We start from the raw sequence: 24,887 nt of genomic DNA, 5'->3' as shown, positions 1-24,887 counted from the left end.
GGTATACATGTACACGTGCTTGAATGATGCGATCGAATGAGACTCTGCTAGATCTAGATGTCGCCCTTCTTGGTCTCGACCTCTTCGTAGATCTTCTGACGCTGGCGCAAGTGCTTAGAGTAAGCAGACGGCCCACCCCACGTGAGACTCTCGTCGAAAGCCTCGTCGACGTGAGCCGTCCAGATGTCCTTTCGCCCTCTCCTCCAAGCGCCAAGCGAGAGAAGCAATAGGCGGCTCGTGCTCAGGAAAAGCAAGATTGTGTTGATGTAAGCGAATGCGAGTGTGCCTTGGATGAGCTTGCAAATTTCCTACTCCTAGCTGCGTCAGCGTGGGCAAGTCAGCCAAGAGGGAGCGTACGTATTGCGAGCAATTGCCCAAGTTGGGATAGTCTCGATTGAGGTTGACGGAGCCAGCTATGCCTGCGTTTCAGCATTGCTGACCTTGCATGCAGCTGGACTGACCCAGGAAAAGCAGAAAGAAGATGGACATCCAGCCGAGCTCGAACCAGATTCGGCTTGGCCATTCGATAGATGTCTTGAAGCTCAGGCCTACAAGGATAGGCAGGGCGACGACAGACATGCCCGATACGGTCATCAACTCGGCGGATGCATGGACGAAGATGGCCTTGTTGTCATGCGTCGTGGACACTGCGAGCAGGCCAGACAGGCCGGGCATCAGCACAATGGCACAATAGTCAGATCATAGCTTACCTAGAAGCCATGACAACATGAACAGGGTCGTCGAGAACAACCACACTGATGCGTGCAGTACAAAGCGCAGTACGCTGGAATGAAACGCCCTCATGATGACAGCGCTTGCCTTTGGTCGCAGCAAATTGTCCTGAAGGCGCCAAGCGCGTGTCAATCTCAGATCACGTGACAGTCGATCCAATACTGCTTGTACAACATGCAAGCCAGTCATTGGTCACGCCGAGGGGCATGTACGCCCTTCTTGGATCAATATGCTGCGAACAATGCGTCGCGCAGAAGTACATGCGGCAACCCGGTACAGATGTCGTCTGACACCTTTGAGGAGACACAAAAGCGCTTTGTAGCTCAGAGCATCGTCACTGAGCTTGCCAAGCCATTTGAAGTGGTTCTGCTTATCAAGCTCGGCTGGAATGGCTTTGAAGGGGACGTCGAGCTCAAAAAATGAGCAGATAGTCACGGCGCGCCTTGTTCTCTGGAAGTCAGTTGCTATCTGCGGAAAGTCATCTTTGAATTCACCAAAAAAATTGGTATTCCACCGAGTGTGGGCTGCAGGAGATATAGATCAGCGAAAGTTCACGAGCGCAGTCAGGATGCGACGTACACTCGAACCCACAACCTTGCGATTAAAAGTCGCATGCACTAGCCAATTGTGCTAACTTGGTTGACCATTTGACTATGCAGTCTAGTTGGCCGTTGATCAAACAGCCCGCGACAGGACACATATATACTCTGACTATCAACAAGTCCGCCGTGTCTTGTAGACAGATAGCAAAAACGCTTCAGCTCCCCGCGCCCTGTGATCTATGAGCTCAAGCTTTGCGCGAGAGCGAGCGGAAGCGCTCGCAGATCAGCTTGATGCTATCAGTGACCGTTTGATTGATCGCGAGTCTACCGATGATGCAGCAGAAGTTCTCACTGCGGAGACGGGCAAACTGCGAGCTGCTATAGACCTCGTTCGCGTCAAAGCCAAGGACAATCCGCGCTCGCTGGGCACATTGCAGTGGCTACATGCACACACAGTTCAGATTCTTCTCGGCAGCAAAAGCACAAATGAAATGGACGCAGCAAGCGCAATGAAGTGGCTTCTGGTCGGCCATCTTGCTCTCGCGACATATGCATCAGCGCTCGATGCCACAATCACGCAAGCTGTCCAAGTTATCGAAGAGCAGCGGTACTGGGAGCGAATCGCTACTGATGATACGCGCTTGCTGACCTACCTTGTGCAAAGTAAGCACAACGCTTGCTTAACATGAGGGACTGACATGGTAGATCAGCCACGCCTACACGCCTGATGCGACTCGGGCGCACACTGAGCGACCGGCTGCAAATCCTGACCGATACTCAAGACCGGCCAAAGAGCTTACTTCGATGGGAAACCTACAAAGAGGCGTTGCCGCCCACCCTGCTCGTAACGTCATTCTTTCCGCACCTTGTCGGGCAATCTGGCACAGATCAAGCCAAGATGTCGACAGCATTTGACCCTTCCACAGTCAGCTCACGGAAGTTGCTGCTTCTCACGTTTTCCCCCATGCAGTTAGCACGTCAGGAAGCTCGGCGCAAGACTAAATCACTGAAAGCCCTGCGCTCAAGGCTCGAGGTGCGCATTGGGAGTCTGGCGGCGATCTCGCGCGATTTGTTCGCGCCCGAGAAGGACGTATCTCCTGCGAAAGACATTTCAAGCCTGCTCTGTCATCTCAGCCATATATGCAGCGATGTCGGATCGACAGCTGACGACCTAGACGCTTGCACTGCGACCTTGGCACGCTTGCTTGGTCAGAGCCTGCCGGGTACATTTCAGCAGGACTCAATCACGCTCGAAGGCTTGTCGCGACCATCTCGCCTAACGCGTGCGTGGCCGGTCATCATCTTTGCGCCTCTGGTCACCTACTATGGCGTCAAGTATCTCTACGATTCCCGCGCAACCCTTACTGCATGGTACGATGGCGCTATCGAGACAGTCCGCGGCTTCTTCATCGATTGGGTGATCGAGCCCGTTGGCAAGATCATCCAGACCGTTCGACACGGCGACAGCGAGCTCGCGATAATGGGCACTCAGTCTCTGAAGAGTGATCTAGACGTGTGTACTCCTGCACACGTAGCCCATGTGAGACTGACAACTCTATGCAGAGCTTGGAGCGGATGGTCGCTGACTTTGGTCGAGACGAATACAAGATGAGCGAAGCACAGATTGCCGAGATTGCCAGCAAAGTGCGCGAGGGAGACCTCACTACGGTGTTGCAAGCCTGGGAGAAAGATATCAAGGTGAGCGCGGTCGCACGAGCTGCTCGATCTCGGAGCTGACCATTGTCCGCAGAACCCGCTGCGCTCGGCTGTTACGGGCTCGCTCGTGCGCACGCTGCTGATTCAAGTGCAAAAGGTCAAGGTCGATGTCGCTCTCGCCGTATGTCTCGGAGACCTGCCCCGCGACTCGAGCTGACTGTGCCATCCTCAGATGAATGGCATCGAGAAGATGCTCAAATCTCAGCAGCTCACGTTTGCCTTTGTCGGTGTCGCGCCCAGCATCATCATTCTGTTCGCTTTACTGCGCGGACTGTCTTCGCTTCGAGTCGGTCCCAACGCCGCCAGAGACGTCAAGGCTTCTCGCCGCCGAGCATGGAGCTCCATCAGGTGGGACGCCCGCCTCGGTGAATTCCGTCTGGCTCAACTTTGGCACAGGTCTATCGAGATGGTATTGAACCATCGAGAGGCAGAGCGCGACGTGAACGAGAAGATTACTGATCGTAAGCTAGGAAAGATCTTGATCGAGACGCAGGTACTACGAACGTACGCTGGCTCGCTTGGCTTTCCGACGCGAGACCACACGCTTCAAGTAGCTTTCCTGCATGATATCCGAGATCTAGAACAGAGTACAGACGACGCCCTCAAGCAAAAGGTGGTGGAACGTATCTGGCGATCGTGGGCAAAGCCTTTGTCATGGTCGCCGCTTTAGCGATAAACCAGTATGCTATCCTTGAGAACTCTAGGATGACATCAATGCTGCATTGTGTCTTTACATCCCTTGGAAGTCGTTGCTCGAGCTTTTTCTCGTTCCGAATTCGAATTATGCTCATGATCTGTAGACGTTTCGCTGGCCAGGCGGGAATCTTTTGGCGCATTGGCCTTCTCTACTTGCCATAAGCTGCAGAGAGCTTCTTATATGCTTTCTGAGTTGCAGGACGTGCAGAGAGCTTCTCGATCCAAGCAACTGCCTTGGGATACTTGCTAAAGATGTCCGTCAGGTCACCAAAGCCAACCATGTCCTTGTGCAGCCAGGGGAGATAGGCCACGTCTGCGATCGTGATACGATCGAGCGCAATGTATTCCTGGTGCTCGAGCTGCTTTTCGAGCACACCATAGATGCGTGCGCACTCGTCACGGAAGCGCTTGACGAGACCTGCGCTTGGCTTCTCGCCCATTGCGCCTTCAAAGTAGAGCTTATTGAAGTTGACGTTGCCCTGAGTCGGCCCGAGACCGGAGATCTGGAAGGCAAGCCACTGGTTGACGGTAGCCTGCTCTTCGACGGTCTTGCCAGCCCAGGATCCAGACTTGTCGTACTTGGCGGCAACATACTGTAGGATGGCGGCGGACTCCCAGACCACAAAGTCACCATTTTGATGATCGACCAGCGCGGGAACTCGTCCGTTTGCTGCCAGGAAGATGAGCTCATGCTACTCGTAGGAAGGACCGGTCATGCTTACGGCAGATCTTGAGATAGGCAGCTCCCTTGACGCCTTCCGGGCCGAATGGGATGGCCTTGATCTCATAGTCGAGGTCGAGCTCGTCGAGGATGATCGCTGCCTTGACTGGATTGGGACCTGGCCCGTCGTGTGCGTAGAGGGTGAACTTGCTCATGTTTGCGTTGCTGGGGTGCTGCGAACGCGATGGATCTGTCGTGCACGAGGTAGCCCTTCGGACAAATAGATTGTCCCAAGTCGCATGATGTCATGCACAAGGAGGACGCGAGGACGTGGGGGCAAATAGGCATCATCAAATGTCGATCACTGATCCGCGGTCTGAGATCTGAGCTGAGAACAGCGTGCTGCAAGTATAGCCTTAGAACGCTGGCTGTGCCGTCTCAAAGGTCACTTTGCAGACTCATGAGACGCACTGATGGATGCACGCAACACATGCAACGAGGTCTTGAGCTAGAGAACCCCTCCGACGGTACTGCTACTCTTGGGCGGCTGATTCCGCACTCGCTCAGCCAAACCTGCAGTCGGCAGTGAGACGTCTTGATGCGGATGTCGACCGTTTACTGTTGTCTGCGCCGGGCGGCCGAGCGAGCAGAAAAAGCCAGATTTGGCTGCAGACGCTAGCGGCGGCAAAGGCGAGACTGACTCGGCCGATAGCTTGAATAGCCGAGCTTTGTAGTCGTGGAAGTGCTACTAGCGTAGTGCGCGCAGTGCGAGCATAGTGAGTTGCATGATGAATCTATCGCTTTGACTTTGCCTGGACGAGCGTGAAGCCATCTTCGTCGATGATTGGCACCGCTCGAGCCTGCGGGGCATCGTCAATCTGCATGTCCTCGTCCGAAACTCCGTCACCGTCTGAAGACTCGTCGTCCGGACTGAGGTCAGAGTCGCCGTCGTATTCGCTCGGCATGCGCGTTGCCAGACTTTGCCGCGCTGCGCCATCCTCTTGTCTCGCTCTGGCTGCTCTCTGCGCCAGGTCTTCGAGCTTGCCAGCGGTCGTGACTGCCGGGGGCAGAGTGTTCGCTTGGAATCGCTGCCAGATCTCTCGCCATAGCTCGCTTAATTCGGCAGTGATGGCGCGCTCAGACTGGTCGTCGAGCAGCACGGAAAATTCGTATTCGACGAATTCCTTCAAGAAGGCTTGCATGCGGCTCTTGTCTGGTACGGGCACGATGGTCGGTCGCTGTAGTGCGGCATCTGATGTTGTACTGGTCACGAAAGCATCGATAATCTCTTCAGCGAGGTCGACTTTCTTTTGCTTGATGATCTGCTCGCGCGTTCTTCTGCTGCCCTTGGCAGGTGCACTCGACGAGGCGACGATAGATGCTCGTGGAGCGACTTGCTGTCCGACGGGAGACCGTCGTAGCTCCTCTGATCCGTCATCTTCATGTTGTGCCGTCGAAAAGTGGCCTTGCTGGATTGCGATGCGCAGAGCAGGCCAGAGGGCAAGCACGTCAAAGACAGCGAGCGCAAACTGACCGACTACTTGCTCAGGCACCTGCGGCTCTGCCTCTGTCATGGCCAGCAGATCAAAGGTGATGATGATGGTCGCTTCTGACGCCACTCGTTGACACGTCGACAGGGCGCGCGCGCACCCGGCTGACTGCCTGACAGACAGACTGCCGCCAGGGAGGCGGAGGCGAGGAGGATCTACGCCGCAAGGGAAGCAAGGTAAGCGGACAGCAGCTCTGCTCTGCATGACGCAGACATGCCCGCACGTCGACAAGACCGAGATGATTAGGAACAATCAGCAGAACCGCTACACGCCTCATGCCTGCGCTCGTGATAAAAGCAGCAGGCAGATGGACGAACAAACGTTGGAATCTCGTTAGAATGATCTCCCGCCTTTGCCCTCTTCTATCTGCTCTCACGACCAGTCACGAGCTGTTGACTGACAAGCGCACGCTCGCTGCTCAGACAGTTCCATGTCGACCATCGTCGGCATCAGGAGATGACCACGCAATGTCAGTCAGCCAAGATCTGCCACACGCTCCATGATGCTGACCACGACACTCGCTGGCAGTTGCCGCTACACAGCCCTCCCTCGGCAGCGAATCTTCAGGATTCAACAGCGCACAGGATCGAAAGCCAGCGACGGAACCCACCATGCAAGCAGCTCGCCCAATCACAACGCTGCAGCCTGAGCCCGCTCCGCCTCTCGCCGCCACGAACGGAGCCATCCTTTCCGAACCCGAAGCAGTGTCTGCCAGTCTGACAAAGGAAAAGGACGATCACAAACAAGAAAGGAGGGCCAAAGCTGCGCCTGAGCCAGCTGAAGATTCTCAGGCTTTCATAGCGTGCGTGGAATGCGATCATACAAGCCCACAGAGTGCTCATCAGGCGGACAGTGCCCTGCCATCGAATGACAGAGACTGCTACTACTCTGCCGTTGCCCGGGACGCGTCAGAGGGTGAGCGGGGCGCACAGATGCACAAGCCATCCGTCACCAATCGTGGCCACAAACTAGCGCCGCTAGCAAGGAGCTATCGCATGGGTCGCATGGGCGGCTGGGCTTACAACGAAAAGTGGGATCTGCCCCTCACCGACGATAGCGGCTATGGCGTCTTTGGCCCAACAAAGGCTGTGCCCGCTCATCTGCAGTCCATCGCAGGCGCATCCCTCGTCACTGCCGACCGCGCACGAAAGCGAATCAAAGTCTCACTCGAGTCCTATCTCGCCCAGGAAGGCATACGACTCGATCCAGACAGAGAGGAAGACAGCTCGCCCGATGCTGACGATCTCCCGCCGTCCCATCCCAGCATATTCGACGGCCTCGACTTTAGGTTGACAGGCACACTAGAGCCTTCGTCATTCCAGACCGCCCAAAAGCGCCCCAAGAATGAGGCCCAGCTGCCTCCTCCCCTTCTCACACCGTTGGACCTCGTCTCAACGCCGACGGTCGCGCGCACTTTTGCACAATCAAATCGTCAACTGGACGCTCTGGCACTCTCCGTCATCGGTCTCATAGAAGCCGATTCGCCCCTGATCAAGACTTTGACGCGAGTATGCGACGTGTTACGAGGCGACGTCCTGCCTCAAATTTATAATCATATTGACGATCAGGCGTATGAGGCAGCTCGTCAGCAGCGGAGGCAGCAAGCAGAAGAGGTTGATCAAGAAGACGATGTGACCGTCAACAACGAAGACATGCAGGACGTCATACTGGAAGGCACTCCAGACGAAGCGGCAGAACGGGAAGCCACGCCGACAAACGGAGCAATCAGCAGGACTGATGGGGCAGCGAGCCATGCAGCGAACGATCCGTCCACGCCACTTAGCGATGACAGGTCTGATCGAGCTCAGTCAGCTGCTCCGCCTACGCAAGAGCGTACAAGGCAGCCCGAAGAAGGCCGACCCGATGCACACGGGGGTGGTACTGCAGACGATCCCACAATCCGAGCTGTCGCTACAGAAGCCCGTGAGCAACCCGAGGGCGAGCCAGGCGACGAGGACGAGGGAGAAGAGGACGAAGATGACGATGACGAGGAGCCTGCAGCACCTCGGAGGAGTAGCCGCGCCAAAAAGCCCGCGACAAATGCGTCAAGCTACACGACTCTCACTGCGGGTGTTTCGAGCAGACGCATCGGCGAGCCGAAGCGAAAGAAGTCCACCATCAGGAGCTACGACGAGGGCCGGTCGATGGAAAGCGAGCGGCTTGCGGCTACCGTGCGAAGATACCTCGCGCCTGAGCCATACGTCAGGGCCCTCTTTGTCGAGCCGACGGCAGTACCATCCGCCGACACAGCGCAATCGGACGACAACGGCTTACAGGTACCACCTGCATCACCAGTGTCGAATCTCACGCCTGCACAGCAATACACCGTCGTCCAAGAGTGCTTGACCGACCTGCAAAGATTCCTCGCAGATAATTTGGAGTATCACCACCGACTACGAGAGATTCACGAATCTGTCCTCGGCGTAGACAAGCGACGCAAGGGCGTTTGGAAGATGACAAGACTGTGTATGTGCTTTTCCCTCGCGACTATTAGCTCTGCTTATCCGCAGCGCAGATGCAAAGGACTGGCTGCACCATCAGCAGGGCAGCTAGGGCGTCGCAGCAAGGCAATCGATGGTTTGCATTGCTTCAACGCTAGTACAAGTGAGCCGTGGGAACGTACAACGACGGCTGTTTTGGGGTGTTTATCGTCTATCCATGCAACGTCTACTCTGTCTTTATTTTGCTCGGAGGCGCTGATGTAGGCTGTTAGCTTTGAAAAGGCGATAAAAATGAGCTAGCTACCAATGAAGTTGACGCCGATGAATTTAAAAACCTCATCGATGACAATGACCGGCAAGCTGAATGCGAGGACGGCTTTCCATTCTGCCCAGTTGAGGGGCACAATCACAAAGAGATCCTGATCACGCCAGTCAGCATAGCACGCAAACAGAGCGCAAGACGTACAGCGAAGAAAGGAACGTAGAGAATCATGAAATGAAGCGCCATGCTCAGGCAAATAGCTCCACAGAGGTACAGGTTCGCCCACGGTGGCAATGTCAAGAGCGATTCATTCTCCGACAGAGAATTGAGTGCGTTGGCCATCTCAATGGTGACAAGAATCGAAAGCGATATCGTTGTTGCACGCTTCGCCGAATCGCCGAGGAAGATCTCGCAGCCGACTTCTGGAAACAGAGACGAGCACGAATGAAAGTGAGTAAGCTGATAAAAGCTGATTTGCGGGCCAGCTGAGTAGTACATGTACCACCAAGCATAGCCGGCCACAGTCGCGATGCCGACATAAGTGCCGACGACCATGTACCGCAAAAACAGCCAGGGACCGACAAGTGCCTCTTTCGCGTCACGGGGCGGCCGCCTCATAATGGTGTGGTCAGCCGGATTGAAGCCCAGAGCAGTCGCAGGAAGACCGTCGGTAACCAGGTTGACCCACAAAAGCTGAACCGGAATGAGTGCTTCTGGCATGCCAAGCAAGACTGTGAGGAAGATCGACACAACCTCGCCAATGTTAGATGATATCAAATATCGGATAAATTGCTTTGTGTTTTCATAGATCGATCTGCCTTCCTCGACAGCCGCCTCGATGGAGGCAAAATTGGAATCTGCCAAGACCATATCGGCGGCTTGTTTCGCTACATCTTGTCCTGTACCCATAGCGATGCCGATGTTGGCTCGCTTCAGTGCTGGTGCATCGTTGACGCCGTCTCCCTGCGTCAGAGTAGTATCAGCACGGTCTATCGTGCGACAAGTGGGTCCGTACGGTCATTGCGACGACCAGACCTTGCGCCTGGAGGAGCTCGACGAGCTGAGACTTATGCCCAGGCTCTGTCCTCGAAAAGAGGCTTGCTTCCAATACTGCAGTGACTTTTTGCTTGTCGGTGAGAGCGTCAAATTCTTGACCGGTGAAGCTCTTCCCAGTCAAATTTTCGCTCGAGCCAAAGACGCCGATCTGTCGACATATTGTCTCTGCAGTGTTCTTGTTGTCGCCTGTGATGACGATGATACGGATACCCGCGCTACGGCACTTGGCGATTGCACCTCGTACCTCTGGCCGAGGCGGATCGAGCATCCCGACGATGCCCACCAACGTCAGATCTTGCTCAAATTTGACATAGTCTGCAGCCGAGGATGTTTTGTAGTGCGAGGCATCTGCATCGACATCGTCGTGCAGCGCCAGAGCAAGACAGCGTAGTCCTTGAGTGCTGAACTCGGCGATTTTAGCCAGGAGCTCGGTACGCACGCTGGCCGACAGCGGAGCAGACGAGCCAAGACCGGCTTGGACAGACTTGCACCGCTCGAGGATTGCTTCCGGTGCGCCTTTGACAAACAGAGCTGCTTTGCCGTTGGCGCCACGCTCTTGCGTGAGCACAGACATCGATTTGCGATCGCGAGAAAATTCAAAGGTGAGCAAGCGACTGAATTGCGCATCAAGTTCGTTGCTAACGGCGTTATTGCGCTGACTCGGCGCCAGCGAATATATGCTTGTATTGAAGCCAGCGTCAGTGGTGCCGAGTTTCTCTGCTAGCGTCTTAAGCGCGGCTTCTGTTGGCTCGCCGACGTTGCCATGCGCATTCGTGTCTTCATTGTATGAGATCTTAGCGTCATTGCAGACGCATGCAATCTGGCCTAGCCGGGCCAGGCCTTGGTTATGCGCAGCAGTGACGGCTTGGCCAGACGCATTCAGCACGCGGCCAACTGGTGCAAAAGTTGAGCCTTCGACGCTATAGTCATCCAGACCGCTAGCGGAGGCGACAACGAGACGGGCGACACTCATCTGATTGGTTGTGAGCGTGCCGGTCTTGTCTGCACAGATGACCTGCGTGCAGCCGAGAGTCTCTACGCTCGGCAGGCTGCGCACGATGGCGTTTTTCTTTGCCATCTTCTTTGTGCCAAGAGCTAGACAGGTCGTGATGACAACCGGCAGTCCTTCAGGAATAGCTGCGACTGCTAGCGCCACAGCAATCTATAGGCCCCTGTCAGCTCGAGCCTCACCGGCATCTGGCAAAGACAGGCCTTAAAATAGTAGATAGCCCCCTTTAGGTAGCCATGATGACTGGGATCTCCGAAGTTGCGAATATTGACGAGCCAGACGAGTATACAGACGACAGAGATGACCTTTGCAAGTGCCTCGCCAAAGTCGTCGACCTTTTGCTTCAACGGCGTCTTTTCCGAGATCTGAGTCGTGATGGCTTTGTGAATGTCGCCAATCGCAGTGCGCTGTCCGGTCGAAGTGACTACTGCTTTTGCGTTGCCAGAGACGACAGTCGTGCCCTGGGCTAGCGTTAGTCTTCCCTGACGCGACGCCCGGGATGAACTGACTGAGAAGAGCATATTGATCATATCCTGCTTGACTGCGCTGTCCATCTTGACGACATCGTTTGTCTTGCTTACGCTGACAGATTCGCCGGTGAGAATGGCTTGATCTATGGTAAAACTGGCCGAAGCAACGGACAAGACGCGCGCATCGGCAGGAATCTTATCACCCACGGCAACAGAGATGATGTCTCCCGGCACAAGCTCGGTGGCATGGACTTTGACAGGCTTGCCATCTCTGAGCACCTTTGCCTCGTCCGGCGAGAACTCCATGAGGGCCTGGTAGGCGACGGCAGGACGACACGTCAGCACGGTCTGGTGAGCTTGGCATCTGCGCTGACCTCGATAGCTTGCTCTGCGTTGCTCTCCTGAACAACACCGACGACAGCATTGGCGATGAGGATCAAGAGGATGACGATCGGCTCGACAAAGGCGGTTGCCTTGTCGCCTTCCTCAAGAAGCGCTAGCACAAAGCTGATGACGGCAGAGATGAGCAAGATGATGACGAGCTGATCTTTGAACTGCTCCAAGATGAGCGCTATCAGTGGTGTTGGTGGATCGCTCGGCAGTTCTGCACAGGGAGACAGACACGTCAATCTCGCATCGTCAGGCTCCCAAAGCGCATCTTGCTTACCATTGCGGCCGTACTGGTTGGCGTTGGCCTCCACTTGGGCGGCAGACAAGCCTACGCTCTGGTCTACCCGAAAGTGCTCGAGGACCTGCTTGGTAGTCTGGCTGTACGCTCTGTCCATCGCCTGATGTCTCGACGCAAAAAAAAGCGAGCAAGTCGCGCTTCCCAAGGAATCTCGTCGGCGTGTCATGAGTTTGGTGACACGTGCCCATCGACGGACGACAAGGAGGAGGTCGAATCTAAGAAACAAATGCATCTAGACAGTCGTACAAACACGAGACGATCAAGCGTGAAGGAGCGTAGCTTGATCATGGCATGCTGTAGACTACAGCTCCTCGTCGGTGAAGACCTCCTCTCCTCGCTTTCGGCGAGCCATGCGATCCTTCTTGGCCTTGCGAGCCTCGGAGGCGGACAGCTTCTTCGCCTTCTTGCCCTCTTCGATCTTGTTACCGAGCGCGTCGTACTTGATCTCCTCCTCACCGGCAGCCTTGTCGATACGCTCGCCCGTACCTTGGCCTTCGACCCAGTTGTGGCCTGAAGCGACGAGATGACCACTGCAGACACTGTCAGCAAAGCGTTCTACAAGAGGCAAAGAATGGAATCACTTTTGCATCGCCCACGTTTCGGTGCAGATCGACTCTGAGAAGTCCTTGTTATGTCTGAGCGCAGCTTTGTCAGCGCGAGGCTATTCGAAGAGGGAGGAAGACATACGTGATGACTAGGAGACCGCCTTCGTATGACTTGAGCGCAGCGATGAGCGCAGCTAGAGACTCTCGATCCAAGTAATTGGTTGGCTCGTCCAAAATGACAATGTGAGGACGGCGCCAGGTTGCAGCGCCAAGAACGACCTTGACCTTCTGACCACCGGACAGACCTCGCATGCTATTGTGCGAGGTGAATTCAGCTTCAAGACCAAAGTCTTCCATGTGCTTCTCAATCTCTTTACGGACGAGAGGTCGGAGCATGCCTGCCTTTTGCGCTTCTCTCGAATCAATTGCCAGGATGGATTTCTCGTAACCGCGCTTGATGAGCTCGTCGCGCGATAGCCAGATATTCTCGGACGATGACATGCCCTTGAATGAGACTTCGTATTCGAAGGACTGCTTCAGCTTCTTTCGGTTGGTTATCTCGTCGATTGTACGCTTGGCGCCTTCGACGATGACAATGGATCCTTCCTTCATCTTCTTGATGTCTTCCTCTGTAAGCTGCTTGTTTGCCATCATCATTTCCTCGAGATCCTCGCCGGTCTGATATCTCCAGAGCAAATACTCTAAAGGTGTCTTGTCGAGATGTTGATCAATATGGTGGAACGCATGCTGAGCAACGTAGCCGATGACCAAGTTGGGATGCTTCCAGACCTCGCCGCCCTTGTTGGGCTCCGTCTCACCGACCAGCAGCTTGACGAGCGTGGACTTGCCAGATCCGTTTGGTCCCAGCACGGCGACACGCGAAGAGAGCGAGACCTGCAGAGTAATGTCGTAGAGCTGCTGCACTGGGCTGCCAGGGTACTGGAAGCCGGCCTTGCGCATCTTCATCAGTGACTTCTCCTTGGTCTTGACACCATCGAGCAGAGGTGGATCAGGCAGCTTGAACTGATACTCTTCGAGCGCCGTCAGCTCGTAATACGCCTTGGCCTCTGGCACAAATTTGACGAAAGCTTCAAGATTGCCAGGATAACGCTTGATCTTGAATCGATTGAGGTGGATGATGTCCGTGCAGACTGAGTTGAGGAAGCCCGAGTCGTGCGAAACGATGATCGAGGTACATGTAGTGAGCGACGTCAGGTAGTCCTGCAGCCAGGCAACGTTCAGGACATCGAGATGGTTGGTTGGCTCATCGAGCAGGAGGATATCAGCCTTGAAGAGGATAGCTCGTGCCAGCGCGAGCTTCATTTTCCAACCTCCTGAAAGAGCGCCAATGGGCTCAGATTGACGCTGTGGAGTGAAGCCGACAGAAGTGAGGGTCTCCTTGATGGCAGCTTCGTCAGCCTGGATCCGCTTATCGGCAAGAATCCAGTCAAGGACAGTGATCTCGGCTTCTGATCCGTCGATGTCGTGCTCGACGTAGAAGGTACGAACTTCATCAGGGCTAGGGAAGCCCTCGACTTGACCATTCTGGATGGCGCGCATGAGCGTCGACTTGCCGGATCCATTGCGACCGCAAAGTCCGTATCGGTGACCACGCTTGAGACGTAGCGTTGCAGTGTTGAGCAAGATCTTGGCACCGTAGGCGAGCGAGAAGGTGCAGTTGCACAAATCTTCGCCTTCCTCCTCGTCAGCGAAGATCTCGGCAGGTTCGTCAGTCTCCTGAGCACACTTCTCGAGCAGGATAAGCGCAATCGCCTGCGCATCGGCAGCCTCGGGAACGGAAAGCGAGAGATAGGGCGTCAAAGTGGTCTCCCATTCGCCTTGCTCGAAGTTCTTGCCGTTGACCAGCGCAGCCACAAGCTCGCCAATGTAGACGATCAGAGGCGATGAGGCGGAGACTTGCGATGTGGTCTGCTTTTCTTTGATAGCAGTGACGATATGGCCGGTGGCTTGCTCGGCCTTGAAGACCTTGGGCGGCTTGACATCTGAGCCATCGCCTGTAACTTTGCCAACTTCCTGTAGAGTCTTGATGGCGCGCGATACGACACCACGAGCTTCAGGATCTGCGACGCTGTTTTCGATCTTGATGAGCTTGGGCAAGAGACCTGGCAAGAAAGGTCGGACAGTGTCTTCGTTGTCGACAAGCTTAGACATATTGTCGATGATGACAGCGACCTTGCGCTTCGTCGCAGTGGGCCTCTCGTCGAGACCACGTACGAGCAGACCCGCCATAAGAGATAGCGTGGCAGAATCGACCTCTGAGACAAAGGTCGTCGCGCCAAGCAATTGGACAGTCTTTGGGACTTCCTCAACAGGGTTGATCAAACACTTGATCAGCGCAGGGATGAACTTTTCGATATCCTTGTTGGACACGAGTGAGGTTGCAGTCGTGAGCGAACTGCGCGCGGCAATCTTGACCTCTTTCTTGGTGTCGTGAATGACCTCGGCAAGGACGGGCACGATGGTAGGCATCGCCTTTGCGACGTTGCCCGGTGCTGACACGACGAGCTGATCGAGGATCTGCGCGAGTGTTACTTTGTCAAACGAAGCAAACGAGACCAAGGACATACGATGAGGCATCCGGTCTTGACTTGCCATTTGCCCGCGGTCTTGAGCTGATGCAGCAAGGTGGGCAGCAGAAGGGAGGTTGCCCATGGCGACATGATCTGAACGAGGCTCTTGACTGCCGCAACAGCAGCGTCACGGACGGGTGCAGCCTTGTCACCAAAGAGCTCGAAGACGCCGTTGGCGATCTTTTCAAAGAAGAAGGGCTCGACGGCGTTTCCGACGCCTTGCTCGCACATAGTTGAGATAAGGCCGGCAACAGACTCTTTGGCGATGACTGATGCCTTCTTGTCGTCCAAAACGTTGGAGATGGCATCGGCCAATCCGAGCCTGACAAAAGCTTGAGGTCCCTCAACTTTAACGAGGTTGACGAGCTCAAGCGCGGCAGCATCGCGGCGTTCGCGATCGTCGGCCTTGAGCATGGCTTCGATATCAATCTTGGCCTCGCTGTGAGCTGTAGACAGGTGGAGCAAGCATCAGCATGTGCGACTATGACGAGGACAAGTGCTCCGCATCACCGGTGGCGCAGACAAGCGCCAGCAGTAGGGAGAGGCTGAAAAGATGGTCAACTGACCATTGCCATCGTCTGCGGCTTGTGCCGCATGGGATGCTTTGAGCGTGGAGGGGTCGATCTTGACGGGCGTCGAGACCGCCGTTTTAGCAACGGGTGCTGGCGACATTTTGTCTAGTCTATTGCTCGCCAGCGTGATGATGATCCGTTTATGAGCAAACGAACGTCAATTGCGGATCAATCGCAAGCGTCCGTGCGATGGAGGTGAGCAGAGGGAAGCAAGTCAGTCAGCTCCTGTGCTTTTCTGCGCTTTCAATCGCCTGAATTTTCACGGCGCAGAAGAAATTTTTGGGCCGAGGCAGTTGACACGTCGACACGTGGAGTTGCCCCCATCCTCGCCCGCGCGCGGAGAATTGGCCGAGCCTGCGCGGCGATGGCAAGGGGGCAAGGAGAGATCGCGAACAGAGCGAGCAGATTGGATGTCACAAAGACACACTTACATGATATGATGTGACACGATATGCGTGAAGTGACTTCGCGCAAAGGGCGATTCTGTTCGGTGCCGAATATACGCTCTCCTTTCTGTCTTTTCGCGTCTATAGACCTAGATATCCTTGACTTGTCAGTCGTGCTACACGTAGGATGGGAGCAACTCCTGCAAGGTTGCTCGAGTGAGCGCACCTAGAGGGCTGAGACGCGTAAGAAGGGGCTTCTGAGCACAGTGATTAAGCAGCGACACGGATGGCCTGATGACTTGTATACGCTGTGTGAGCGTGGTGTCTAGCACCGTGGGTAGTGCGCGTTATCTCTTGGGTACGCTCGGTCAAGCGTAGAGGTCGCAGCTTTTGCGTGATAGCAATGATGAAAGGCCGACCCCACACTTTCCGATGTAAATGATCATCATTGACGCCCCGTTTGCCACCGGGCTCGACCATACATTGAGCAGTACAACAACACCGTGCAATCTAGTCAGTCTGCATTCGCACTTGCTCGCTTGCTGTCTGAGCTTCGTCAGCATCACGCATTGCAGCAGCTGGTGCATTATCGGTACGCTCGGACGGATCGCCAGCGTCGTCTCCTTGGTTCGTGCCAGAAACGACGGGCTCTGCCTGCTCCTGCAGAGGTTCGGCGAGGGTGACCTTCTTGCGCCTTTTACCCGTGGAACGCGGTCGCGAGGTCTTGGAAGGTGCTTCGGCGAAGGACTCACCGGTGGGACTCGCCTGAGCTGCCAGATCCGGCTTGGCAAAGGTGACGCTGCTCACCGACATCCGCCTCGAAGGGGGCGTGTCAGCCAAGCGTGCCGAGCTCGAGTATGCTGCCGCATCGAAAGCGACAGCATCGGACGTGATCCGGTCGCCTGGCGTGACGGGCGCTTGATCTTGATCGGTCTGAGAGCTAAAGTAGTCTTCGCCTGACTTGTGCTGGTCGGTCTTGCGCCCGTCGGATGTCTGTCGAGCAGCGGCCTCTATCTCTTCCTCTTGATCGAGCCAAGGCGCAAGCTCGGGCGGTATGACTGACATTTGCACGCTGGGCGCGCCATGCATGAAGCGTAGGCGCTCGAGCAGGCCCACTCGGATCTGATCGAGTTGCTTGCGAGTGTTGAGGTTCTCTATCTTGCCTGAAAGCGGTGGATGAAGCTTGAAGTCTGGCGCGAAGAAGTCATCGTAAGCAGTCATTGGCAAGACGTTGGAGATGTCATTGTGAGCATCGAGCAAGACCGAAGTCTCATAAGTCCAGCATCGGGAGACGTTCTTGATCGTATAGCCCCCGCCACCGAGAACGAGCAATGGCAGATTGAAAGCTTTGATGAAGCGAACGCATTCGCCATGGGCTGCAATCGACAGGTTAAAGCAGCCCAATCGATCGCAGCCCAGCGAATCTGCACCGCACTGCAGGACGATCACGGAAGGCTGAAAGGTAGCGATGGTGGGTTCCATGATCGACTTGAACAGTGCCACATAGGATTCATTGTCGATGCCGTCCTGCAAGGGGACATTGAGCGAGAAGTATTTGCCGAGTTGAGAGCCTAGTTCGTCCATGTGACCCGTGCCGGGGAAGAAGTGCTCGGAATACTTGTGGAAGGACATTGTCAGGACTCTGTTGGAATTATAGAACGCTTCCTGGACGCCATCGCCGTGATGAATATCGATATCGATATAGAGCACCCTGGCATGCACTCTGAGCAATTCGAGTATGCCCAGCACGATGTCGTTGACGTAGCAAAAGCCGGAAGCCTCGGATTTCTTGGCATGGTGCAGTCCGCCGGCCCAGTTGATGGCAATATCGGTCGTGCCTGCTGCTAGTCGTCTGGCAGCGGACAGTGATGCGCCCGCGTATTGGCGGCAGTAGTCAAACATCGAGTCAAAGATGGGACAATCATCACCGATGTTGAAGCGTGAGAGTGTGTTGCCGAACTCTTTGGCGTTGTCGGGTGTTATCCTGTGTGAAGGGCGTCCTCTGAGCAAGCCAACTCATCCGTACCCTGGCCGACAAACTGACCTCGATAGAAAGTCGATGTAATCTTGATCATGAAAGGTCTGAAGCTCTGCTTTGTCGGCAATACGGGGCTGGTAGACTCCCATCTTCTGGTGGAGGCCGTAGCCCATGACGAGATGATTGGTCAAAGTGAGACGATGTGGCTTCATGGGATGCCGCTCGCCGAAATGGTACTCGCCTACGTCCTTGGGGAAGAAGTATGAGACAGCTTTCTTCGAGTCTGGCCTTGTTGGCGCCTGGCCGCCACGCCAGGCTTGTCCCTCGAGCTCAGATGCGGCTGACTGATTGCCGTCAGCGAATGAGCTTGGGCGGGCTGCAGAAGCCGGGGGAGCGTCTGATCTCCGACGGGCTGAGCCGCCATAGCGTTGAGAGTCTTGTTGGTCTCTCTGTGCCTGCAAGAGCGACTTGTTCTGTCCCCGACGGACTGGAGAGCCCGGCAACGGCTGAGCGGGAACTTTGCGCCTGTCGTAGAAGAAATTGCTGTTGAGCAGGGCAGCCTTGGCTTGTGCCGACTCGCTCCACGGCACTGCCACCGTCATCGCCATACAAACCTCTACCGCTGCAGCATCGTCACCGTCTCCGGCAAGCTTTAAAGCGGACTTCCTCGTGGCAATTTTGGATCTGCCGCGCTGCTTTTTCCTTTTGGCTTCCGCGCAGCACGGCAGCCGTTCGACGAGTTGATCCAAGAGATGCTGCGACGGCGTGCAGCACAGAGTCTGTTGATAGGCGCAGGAGTGCTAGGCCTCGCTCGGCCCATCTATGGCTCGCCTGTGCCTGCCCCGACGCCTGCACCCGCGCCGCTGTCACCTGAACAGCTTCACGCCCTGCACCGGCGAGGCGGAGTGGCAGCAGGAGATCCAGACAAGAACCCGTGAGTCGAGCGCCTCATCGGTCGACGGGGCCAGGTAGGCAGGCGCTCAGAGCGTGGAGTGCAGGACCGAGACGAGCTATGCCACCTCGCCGCCAAAGAGTACTTATGGAGGTCCTACCGTAGCAGGATCAGAGGGAGGTTTCATTGGCCTCGTCGCAGGCTTGGCAGGTACGCTATCGCGCTGACCTTCCAGACTGTGCTCACGCTCAGCGACGCGTCTCAAGCACTCGTTCTGCTCAGTGCAGGCATCGCTTGGTTCTTCATCCGTCGACGAAGGCGGGCGCAAGGCAGATCCAACCTCGTGCCCGCTTCTCTCCGCGACTTACCCTTTGTACCCGGGGGCAAAGCTCAGAGCCGACGCGGTAACAAGGCGGCTGGCAAGCACGAGGAGCTCGGCAGCGACGACGAGGACGACACCTTCGAGATGGGCAACCAACGCGGTCATCAGGCTCATCTCAAACGCGCAGCAGCCAACAATCCATCCGAGCTAGACCTTCAAGGCGGCGCAAACGGCCATGCCGGTGCTGGTCGACGCGAAGACGATCCCTGGGCGAGCTCTGTGAGCCTGAGCCTTGGCACCGCGGGCTACGAAGACGACGAGAAAGATGCTCGGTTCGGTCGTGCCGGCTACGGTGAAAGCGTCGAATCCGTCGACTTTGCTCATCGTCAGTCGCTCGAAGGCGGTCATGTATACAATCAAGTCCAGTCTGATGATGGGAGTCGCACGCCCATCTCGAGTGCGCCAAAAGCATCGTCAAACATTACTTCATAATTCGTCAGCTGTTGTACAACACATGCTTTGTCTTCCTTTGCCTCATGGCAAGCTCGGATAGAGCGCCGATGTAGACGCAGCCACTGCCGGCGTGTTTGGGCGCATGCTGATGCGCCTTCGACGACGTTCGCTGCCCGCTGGAGAACCGCCCATGCTTGCCATGCTCGTGTCCGCGAAATCGTAGTCAAACTCCATCTCGCCCACCCATTCCCATACGCGCAACATCTCTCCCCGCTGTTCTGCTTCTCGCACGCGAACATTGGCGTTGCCCTCGACGATCTTCTCCACTTGACGCCACTGAGCCTGTCGAGAGGCAGGCGAGTGGACCGAGAACAAGATCGCATCGCGAAGATGAGCTGGCGCGACGTAGGGGGTCGGGGTTAGGCTGGGATCGAGATAGTAACGATACTGCTGATCTTGCAGCTTATCGAGCGCCGTCTCTACCATTTCACCGACTGCTGCTCGAGTCTTCACGCGCTGATTGTACTTGAACTTTGCCCAGATTGAGAAGCCAAGCAAAGCCAATACTATCGCAATAGAGCCTTTATGACGGAAGATGAAGCGCTGCGAAGCCAGTCTCGCGCGGCACGTGAGTGTCATAATCTCGTCACGCGCAATGAGCATGCGACGATCACTGCCAGCGCGTCAGCGGACGGTCTATCAGTCCACAAGATGAGCATACTTTGCAGGCTGCGACAGAATGCCGTCACGATGGTGAAGCTGAGCGATTGCTTCTTCCACCGCATCTTGCCAAGCCTGAGGCGACCACTTTGTCTGTGCGCATCTCTAAGCTATAGCAACAGAGCAGAATGGCGAGCATACCTCAACGCGCAAGAGATCGCTTTTGAGTGTATCTGCTTCGGTGCCGAAGCGTTCCTCGCCTAGAGGTGGAGAGGGACTTGCGAGATGCATGCGAGTGTTGCATATGATCTCGCCACGATGACGCTGCAGCAGTCGTGTAGCTAGCTTAGCCGCGCTCTCGATCCGCTCAGAACGTGCAGTATCTGGCTGGCAAACAGGCGCGATGGGCAGAAATCCACCGAGGGTGAAGGAACTCTTGCGAGCGACGTAGCCTTTCTGACAGCTTATCAGATGACCATCTTGGCAGATGCCGTGGAGCGGACAGAGCGTGCAGACGGGCACGAGAGCTCTTTGGATGGCAGTCGCGCGTGGCCGAAGCACTCTGATCTGCGTGCCGTCTGCATCGATGTGATCCGTGCCTGCGTCGATGCTGAAAGGCGCGTGTCGGCCTCCCACGCTGTCGCTGCCTGTATCACATAAACCCTTTGCGAGCTTCTGACTGCGGTACCAATTGCCATATGTCAAGAGCGTCGCAAAGAGGAAGAGATACGAAAGAGGCGACAGGACAAATTGCTTGATGGGTCTGAACAGGTCTGGCAGAACGATATGCGGTTTCGGAAGGATGAGCTCTCTCGGCTTGGGAGGGCGTGGAATGCGTTTGCGCCTAGATTCCTCAGCTTGGAGAGCCTTTGAATCAGCGCGCGCTTTCGCAAGGGTCTGTTCTGGCGTGGCAGCAATGGCGGGAGCGGCGCTGACGCTGTTGCTGCCGTTTGCAGAAGTATCGCCTTTGACGCTGTTCAAAAAGCGCGCATACTCTTCCGGCGGCGGACTGACGAGCTGATCGATAGGCGCCATGTACTGGATGAAACTCGGTGTACCTTGCGTCTGTGCCTGCGTGGTCGATGCCGGCATACTAGCTCGCTTCGGGGAGCGGGAGGAAACTCTGGCAGGACTGCTGCTGGAGCCGTTCGACGAGAGATCAGGCTGAGCTTTGCCAAATGAGACCGAGGGACCACGCGTTTGAGAGTGTAAGGTCAATGGCGAAGGTGCATGGGGAGTAAATGTCGAGCGACGATCCTTGCCTGTGGTCCCAAGAAGAGTCGGGTTGCGGCTACCCAGGGCAGCCTGAGCTGATTGAGAGCGAGGAAGAGGCGTCGTGGCGGCGGAGACGCCCGCGCTCTGCATGCTCATGTCTGTATTGGATCCAATGGTGCTGAAGCTAGGCGGCGACATGTCGAAGCTCGGTGTCTCGCTGGCAGTGTTAAAGGTGACATCTTCCATAGCCTCAGTCTCTGACAAGCCGCGCGTATAGGTAGCTAGAAGATTGGACTCCGCGTCTTCTGAATGACGAGGCGAGCGTTGTCTTGCCTTTTTTTTGCTAGACACTGTCCTCTCCTCGGCATCTTCATCGGTGTCATCATCGGTCTCTCGCTGAAAAGGGTTGTGATTTGAGAAGCCGGACTTGCGAGACCGTTTCTTCGAGCTTACAGGCGATGATGACGGCGGCTCTGTCGTATGTCCATTCTCGCCGTTGAGGTTGCTGGTCGAGGCCGAGGCTGGCAAAGAGGCGCGAGAGATGCGTGAAGAACGCTCAGAGGGCTTGGCGCTGCTCGAGGGCTCGTCGGAATCAGAATCGGGTGACAGCTCGCGAAGGGCATTGCCACGACCGACTACCTTGGGTCTTGACTCGGCGGGAGACTCAAATCGGGGCGGTGATGATTGACCGGGCGAATGTAATCCGCTCCTTTCCATCTGCTTCTTCGCAGTCCCGGAAAGCTACACGCACATGCAAATCAGCCAGTCCAGCATCTTTGAGTGCCCGACACGTACAAATCCTCCTAGACCGAGTTGACGTTCGAGTTCGGCTTCGTTGTCCTCGGCTCGAAAGGGCGTCGTGACGCGGCTACGGCCGGGTATGGCACTTGCGACAGACTTGCGAGCAGCAGGCGTCGCAGCACTCTTCCTGGGAGAAGTGCTCTTGCCCTTGCTGGGCGACCTGCTGACGCTCGCGCTCGTGGATTTTGATGCAAATATCTCATCGTCATCAGGGCGGGCAGAGGCCTTTGAACTGGCATTGCGCGGTTTGGTGCTCGTGCTGATCCTCGCAGCAGGCTGTGCAGGGGAAGGTAAGGGAGAGGATGAGTCTGCCTGACGAGCGGATTGCATCGCTAAGGTCTCGATGCCTGCATCTGATGGCTCTGTCGCGTGTGAGCGCGCCAGCAAGGCCTAGACGACTCCACTGCATAAGCCGATCGTAGACAGTCGCATGGCATGCACTCACGGGGGCGGCAGAGGCGACATGATCCTGGAACAGCTTGACGAGTTCTGCTTTCTTTGCGTTGCTTTTAAAAGCGACATCGTGCTTCAGCAGGATGCCTCTCAGCTTGGCGACAGTCAGCGAGGATGAACTGAAGCCAGGCTGGAGGTAGGCTAGCTCCTCATCCATCTCAATCGGTCCGAGGTGTCGCTGTCCTCCTGCGATGGCTCGATGACGCTCACCAGGAAAACAAGATTTTGGGCGCGACGGCATGTCATGGCCTCGGCGGCGAACTGCTGCCGTCTTGTTCCCTCAGGCTCTCCGGCGTCTCAGCAGATCTGCATCGATGCGAGTGTGTCGGCTGCCCTTAGTGATGACGTGCCCAGTCCTGAATGCACAGGCCGGCAGGTCGCCATAGAAGGCTGCTGTCATGGCGAGCTTGACGATATCTACGGCACTCTCGCGAGCGTAGACCGTCGAGAAGGACAGCAGACTGACCTTTTGCTCACCTGCGGTGATTTCCAAGTCAGTCAGCAAGACGATGCCACGCGGTCTCGGTCACGCTGAGCGGGGCGGAACAGGCTCTCAGGAACCATGCAGACTTGCATTGCTTTGCCGTGCCTGACAAATACAAGCGCCTCGGCGGCTTCTCAGAGTGGGCACATCACTTGTACGATGGCCGTGCTTAGGCTCACGTACGACGGGGTAGCTACTATAGCGGCAAAAAGACAGCGCCTCTCCTGACCATTGTCATCGGAGGCAATCACGAAGCGAGTAACTACATGTGGGAACTGTCAGTCCTTCGCTGCTGCTGACTGGCTGTATATCTCAATCTTGACTATTCCAGCTTTCACGGCGGCTGGTCAGTTCTACGAGCCCGAGCAAGCGAATGCGCTTGACGTGTGAATGACACGACAGGCTCGCACCACGAATCTACTATCTCGGCGCAGCAGGCTCGCTCCTCATCAACGGTCTCAGAATATCGGGCATCAGTGGCATCTACAAGAGTCACGACTACCAATCCGGCCGGTTTGAAACGCTGCCCTATGATCGCTCGACCGTCAGAAGTACCTATCATACACGCGAGTATGATGTCTTCAGACTCGGGCAGGCATGTTTTCATCTGCGCGAAATTTCCAACGCTCACGCGGCACGCAGTTGTCGCTTGCGCCGCCAGACGTCTTTCTGTCGCACGACTGGCCGCTCGGCATTGCTCATCATGGCGATTTGGCTGGTCTATTGCGCTACAAGCCCTACTTCCGCCAAGAGGTGCTCGCTGATGCCGTATTGAGGTCTTCGATTGCTGAAAATTGTTTCTAGATCGAGAGCAACACGCTCGGCTCGCCGCCTCTCATGCATCTGCTCCGAGTACTCAAGCCACCTTTCTGGTTTGCAGCACATCTGCACGCTCGTTTCGCGGCTCTGGTCAAGCACGACGGCTCGGCTACTCAAATCAACCGAGGCAGCAATCAGGCACAGCCCGCTGAAGCTGATGCGCCAGCAGGGACAGATTCCATCAATCCCGATGCGATCACGTTAGACGATTCGACAGACGAGGCAGAGGCGGATGCGCTCGTGCCCAGACGTGGCGTGGACGAGTCCATCGACAACACGGTCGCAGTCAATTCATTCGATAACCCAGACGCGATTGCGCTGAGTGACGACGAGGATACGGTCGCTGTCGAACCGCCACTGCTTCCGCTCGAAGCGCCGCTTCGCGCAGAGACGATAGCGACCAGATTTCTGGCGCTCAGCAAATGCCTGCCCAAGCAACAGTTCTTGCATGTCATGGAGATGCCGTCAGACCCGCTCGAAGCGACTGGACCAACGATGACGTTCGATCCTTATTGGCTGGCCATCACGCGAGCTCTTCATCCTTGGCTAACGCTCGAACGACGACAGAAGCCTCTGCCGTATGATCCAAGCATCGTCAAAGGGCTGGTGGAGAAGGAAGTGCAGTGGGTCAAGGACAATCTTGCAGATGGCGGGAAGATCCCAGTAGAGTCGGTGCAGCAATTTGCGTGTACCGCGCCGACCGCCGAAGGTGCAAGCGACAGCAGCGCCCACCGTGAGTCGCATTTGCCTTTGTATGGTCTTTCATCCTGAAGCAAATCCGCAGCGCAATCATTCACGAATCCGCAGACAGAGGCACTGATGGCGCTCTTGCAATTGCCGAATCGTATCAATTCCAAGACGAGCGATTCCTGAGAGCGCACAGCCCGAGTCGC

General features: G+C 55.9%; 11 protein-coding genes across 11 annotated transcripts; 4 read left to right on the top strand and 7 right to left on the bottom strand.

Annotated features, from left to right (window-relative positions):
* Positions 1 to 53: 53 nt before the first annotated feature.
* L969DRAFT_52322 (uncharacterized protein) lies at positions 54 to 1,346 on the bottom strand (the record flags this gene model as incomplete). Its single annotated transcript, XM_014710645.1, has 6 exons — positions 54 to 308; positions 358 to 413; positions 462 to 647; positions 711 to 814; positions 1,227 to 1,256; positions 1,312 to 1,346. The coding sequence occupies 6 exons, from the start codon at positions 1,344 to 1,346 to the stop codon at positions 54 to 56; spliced, it is 666 nt and encodes a 221-aa protein (XP_014566131.1).
* A 167-nt stretch (positions 1,347 to 1,513) lies between these two features.
* L969DRAFT_96075 (uncharacterized protein) lies at positions 1,514 to 3,660 on the top strand (the record flags this gene model as incomplete). Its single annotated transcript, XM_014710644.1, has 6 exons — positions 1,514 to 1,937; positions 1,985 to 2,787; positions 2,838 to 2,972; positions 3,025 to 3,111; positions 3,163 to 3,338; positions 3,387 to 3,660. 6 exons carry the CDS (start codon positions 1,514 to 1,516, stop codon positions 3,658 to 3,660), a joined length of 1,899 nt encoding a protein of 632 aa, XP_014566130.1.
* Positions 3,661 to 3,835: 175 nt separating this feature from the next.
* Positions 3,836 to 4,562, bottom strand: L969DRAFT_52486 (uncharacterized protein; the record flags this gene model as incomplete). The annotated part of the gene is made up of 2 exons (XM_014710643.1): positions 3,836 to 4,356; positions 4,409 to 4,562. 2 exons carry the CDS (start codon positions 4,560 to 4,562, stop codon positions 3,836 to 3,838), a joined length of 675 nt encoding a protein of 224 aa, XP_014566129.1.
* Positions 4,563 to 4,855: 293 nt separating this feature from the next.
* On the bottom strand, positions 4,856 to 5,921 carry L969DRAFT_96073 (uncharacterized protein; the record flags this gene model as incomplete). Its single annotated transcript, XM_014710642.1, has 2 exons — positions 4,856 to 5,092; positions 5,166 to 5,921. The coding sequence occupies 2 exons, from the start codon at positions 5,919 to 5,921 to the stop codon at positions 4,856 to 4,858; spliced, it is 993 nt and encodes a 330-aa protein (XP_014566128.1).
* A 93-nt stretch (positions 5,922 to 6,014) lies between these two features.
* Positions 6,015 to 8,730, top strand: L969DRAFT_104819 (uncharacterized protein). The gene is made up of 4 exons (XM_014710641.1): positions 6,015 to 6,366; positions 6,426 to 6,699; positions 6,751 to 8,363; positions 8,413 to 8,730. The coding sequence occupies exons 1-4, from the start codon at positions 6,354 to 6,356 to the stop codon at positions 8,448 to 8,450; spliced, it is 1,938 nt and encodes a 645-aa protein (XP_014566127.1). The 5' UTR covers positions 6,015 to 6,353; the 3' UTR covers positions 8,451 to 8,730.
* L969DRAFT_96071 (uncharacterized protein) lies at positions 8,635 to 11,920 on the bottom strand (the record flags this gene model as incomplete). Its single annotated transcript, XM_014710640.1, has 6 exons — positions 8,635 to 8,757; positions 8,805 to 9,563; positions 9,616 to 10,818; positions 10,869 to 11,126; positions 11,175 to 11,447; positions 11,510 to 11,920. The coding sequence occupies 6 exons, from the start codon at positions 11,918 to 11,920 to the stop codon at positions 8,635 to 8,637; spliced, it is 3,027 nt and encodes a 1,008-aa protein (XP_014566126.1).
* Positions 11,921 to 12,124: 204 nt separating this feature from the next.
* Positions 12,125 to 15,631, bottom strand: L969DRAFT_96069 (uncharacterized protein; the record flags this gene model as incomplete). The annotated part of the gene is made up of 5 exons (XM_014710639.1): positions 12,125 to 12,353; positions 12,405 to 12,458; positions 12,511 to 14,906; positions 14,957 to 15,405; positions 15,526 to 15,631. The coding sequence occupies 5 exons, from the start codon at positions 15,629 to 15,631 to the stop codon at positions 12,125 to 12,127; spliced, it is 3,234 nt and encodes a 1,077-aa protein (XP_014566125.1).
* A 68-nt stretch (positions 15,632 to 15,699) lies between these two features.
* On the bottom strand, positions 15,700 to 18,497 carry L969DRAFT_52399 (uncharacterized protein; the record flags this gene model as incomplete). Its single annotated transcript, XM_014710638.1, has 4 exons — positions 15,700 to 15,761; positions 15,963 to 16,080; positions 16,449 to 17,901; positions 17,962 to 18,497. The coding sequence occupies 4 exons, from the start codon at positions 18,495 to 18,497 to the stop codon at positions 15,700 to 15,702; spliced, it is 2,169 nt and encodes a 722-aa protein (XP_014566124.1).
* Positions 18,498 to 18,546: 49 nt separating this feature from the next.
* L969DRAFT_573942 (uncharacterized protein) lies at positions 18,547 to 19,622 on the top strand. Its single transcript, XM_014710637.1, has 3 exons — positions 18,547 to 18,829; positions 18,894 to 18,997; positions 19,054 to 19,622. The coding sequence occupies exons 1-3, from the start codon at positions 18,648 to 18,650 to the stop codon at positions 19,599 to 19,601; spliced, it is 834 nt and encodes a 277-aa protein (XP_014566123.1). The 5' UTR covers positions 18,547 to 18,647; the 3' UTR covers positions 19,602 to 19,622.
* Positions 19,623 to 19,643: 21 nt separating this feature from the next.
* L969DRAFT_52764 (uncharacterized protein) lies at positions 19,644 to 22,848 on the bottom strand (the record flags this gene model as incomplete). The annotated part of the gene is made up of 5 exons (XM_014710636.1): positions 19,644 to 20,235; positions 20,284 to 20,375; positions 20,424 to 22,178; positions 22,233 to 22,628; positions 22,684 to 22,848. 5 exons carry the CDS (start codon positions 22,846 to 22,848, stop codon positions 19,644 to 19,646), a joined length of 3,000 nt encoding a protein of 999 aa, XP_014566122.1.
* An 82-nt stretch (positions 22,849 to 22,930) lies between these two features.
* On the top strand, positions 22,931 to 24,867 carry L969DRAFT_96065 (uncharacterized protein; the record flags this gene model as incomplete). Its single annotated transcript, XM_014710635.1, has 8 exons — positions 22,931 to 23,011; positions 23,068 to 23,184; positions 23,241 to 23,314; positions 23,369 to 23,452; positions 23,578 to 23,770; positions 23,818 to 23,928; positions 23,980 to 24,727; positions 24,779 to 24,867. 8 exons carry the CDS (start codon positions 22,931 to 22,933, stop codon positions 24,865 to 24,867), a joined length of 1,497 nt encoding a protein of 498 aa, XP_014566121.1.
* Positions 24,868 to 24,887: the final 20 nt, after the last annotated feature.

This window comes from Mixia osmundae (genome assembly GCF_000708205.1).
Source record: "Mixia osmundae IAM 14324 unplaced genomic scaffold scaffold_9, whole genome shotgun sequence".
In the NCBI taxonomy this organism is placed as follows: domain Eukaryota; kingdom Fungi; phylum Basidiomycota; class Mixiomycetes; order Mixiales; family Mixiaceae; genus Mixia; species Mixia osmundae.
The sequence above is the reverse complement of the archived record's forward strand: the minus strand, read 5'-3'. Positions and strand labels throughout refer to the sequence as shown.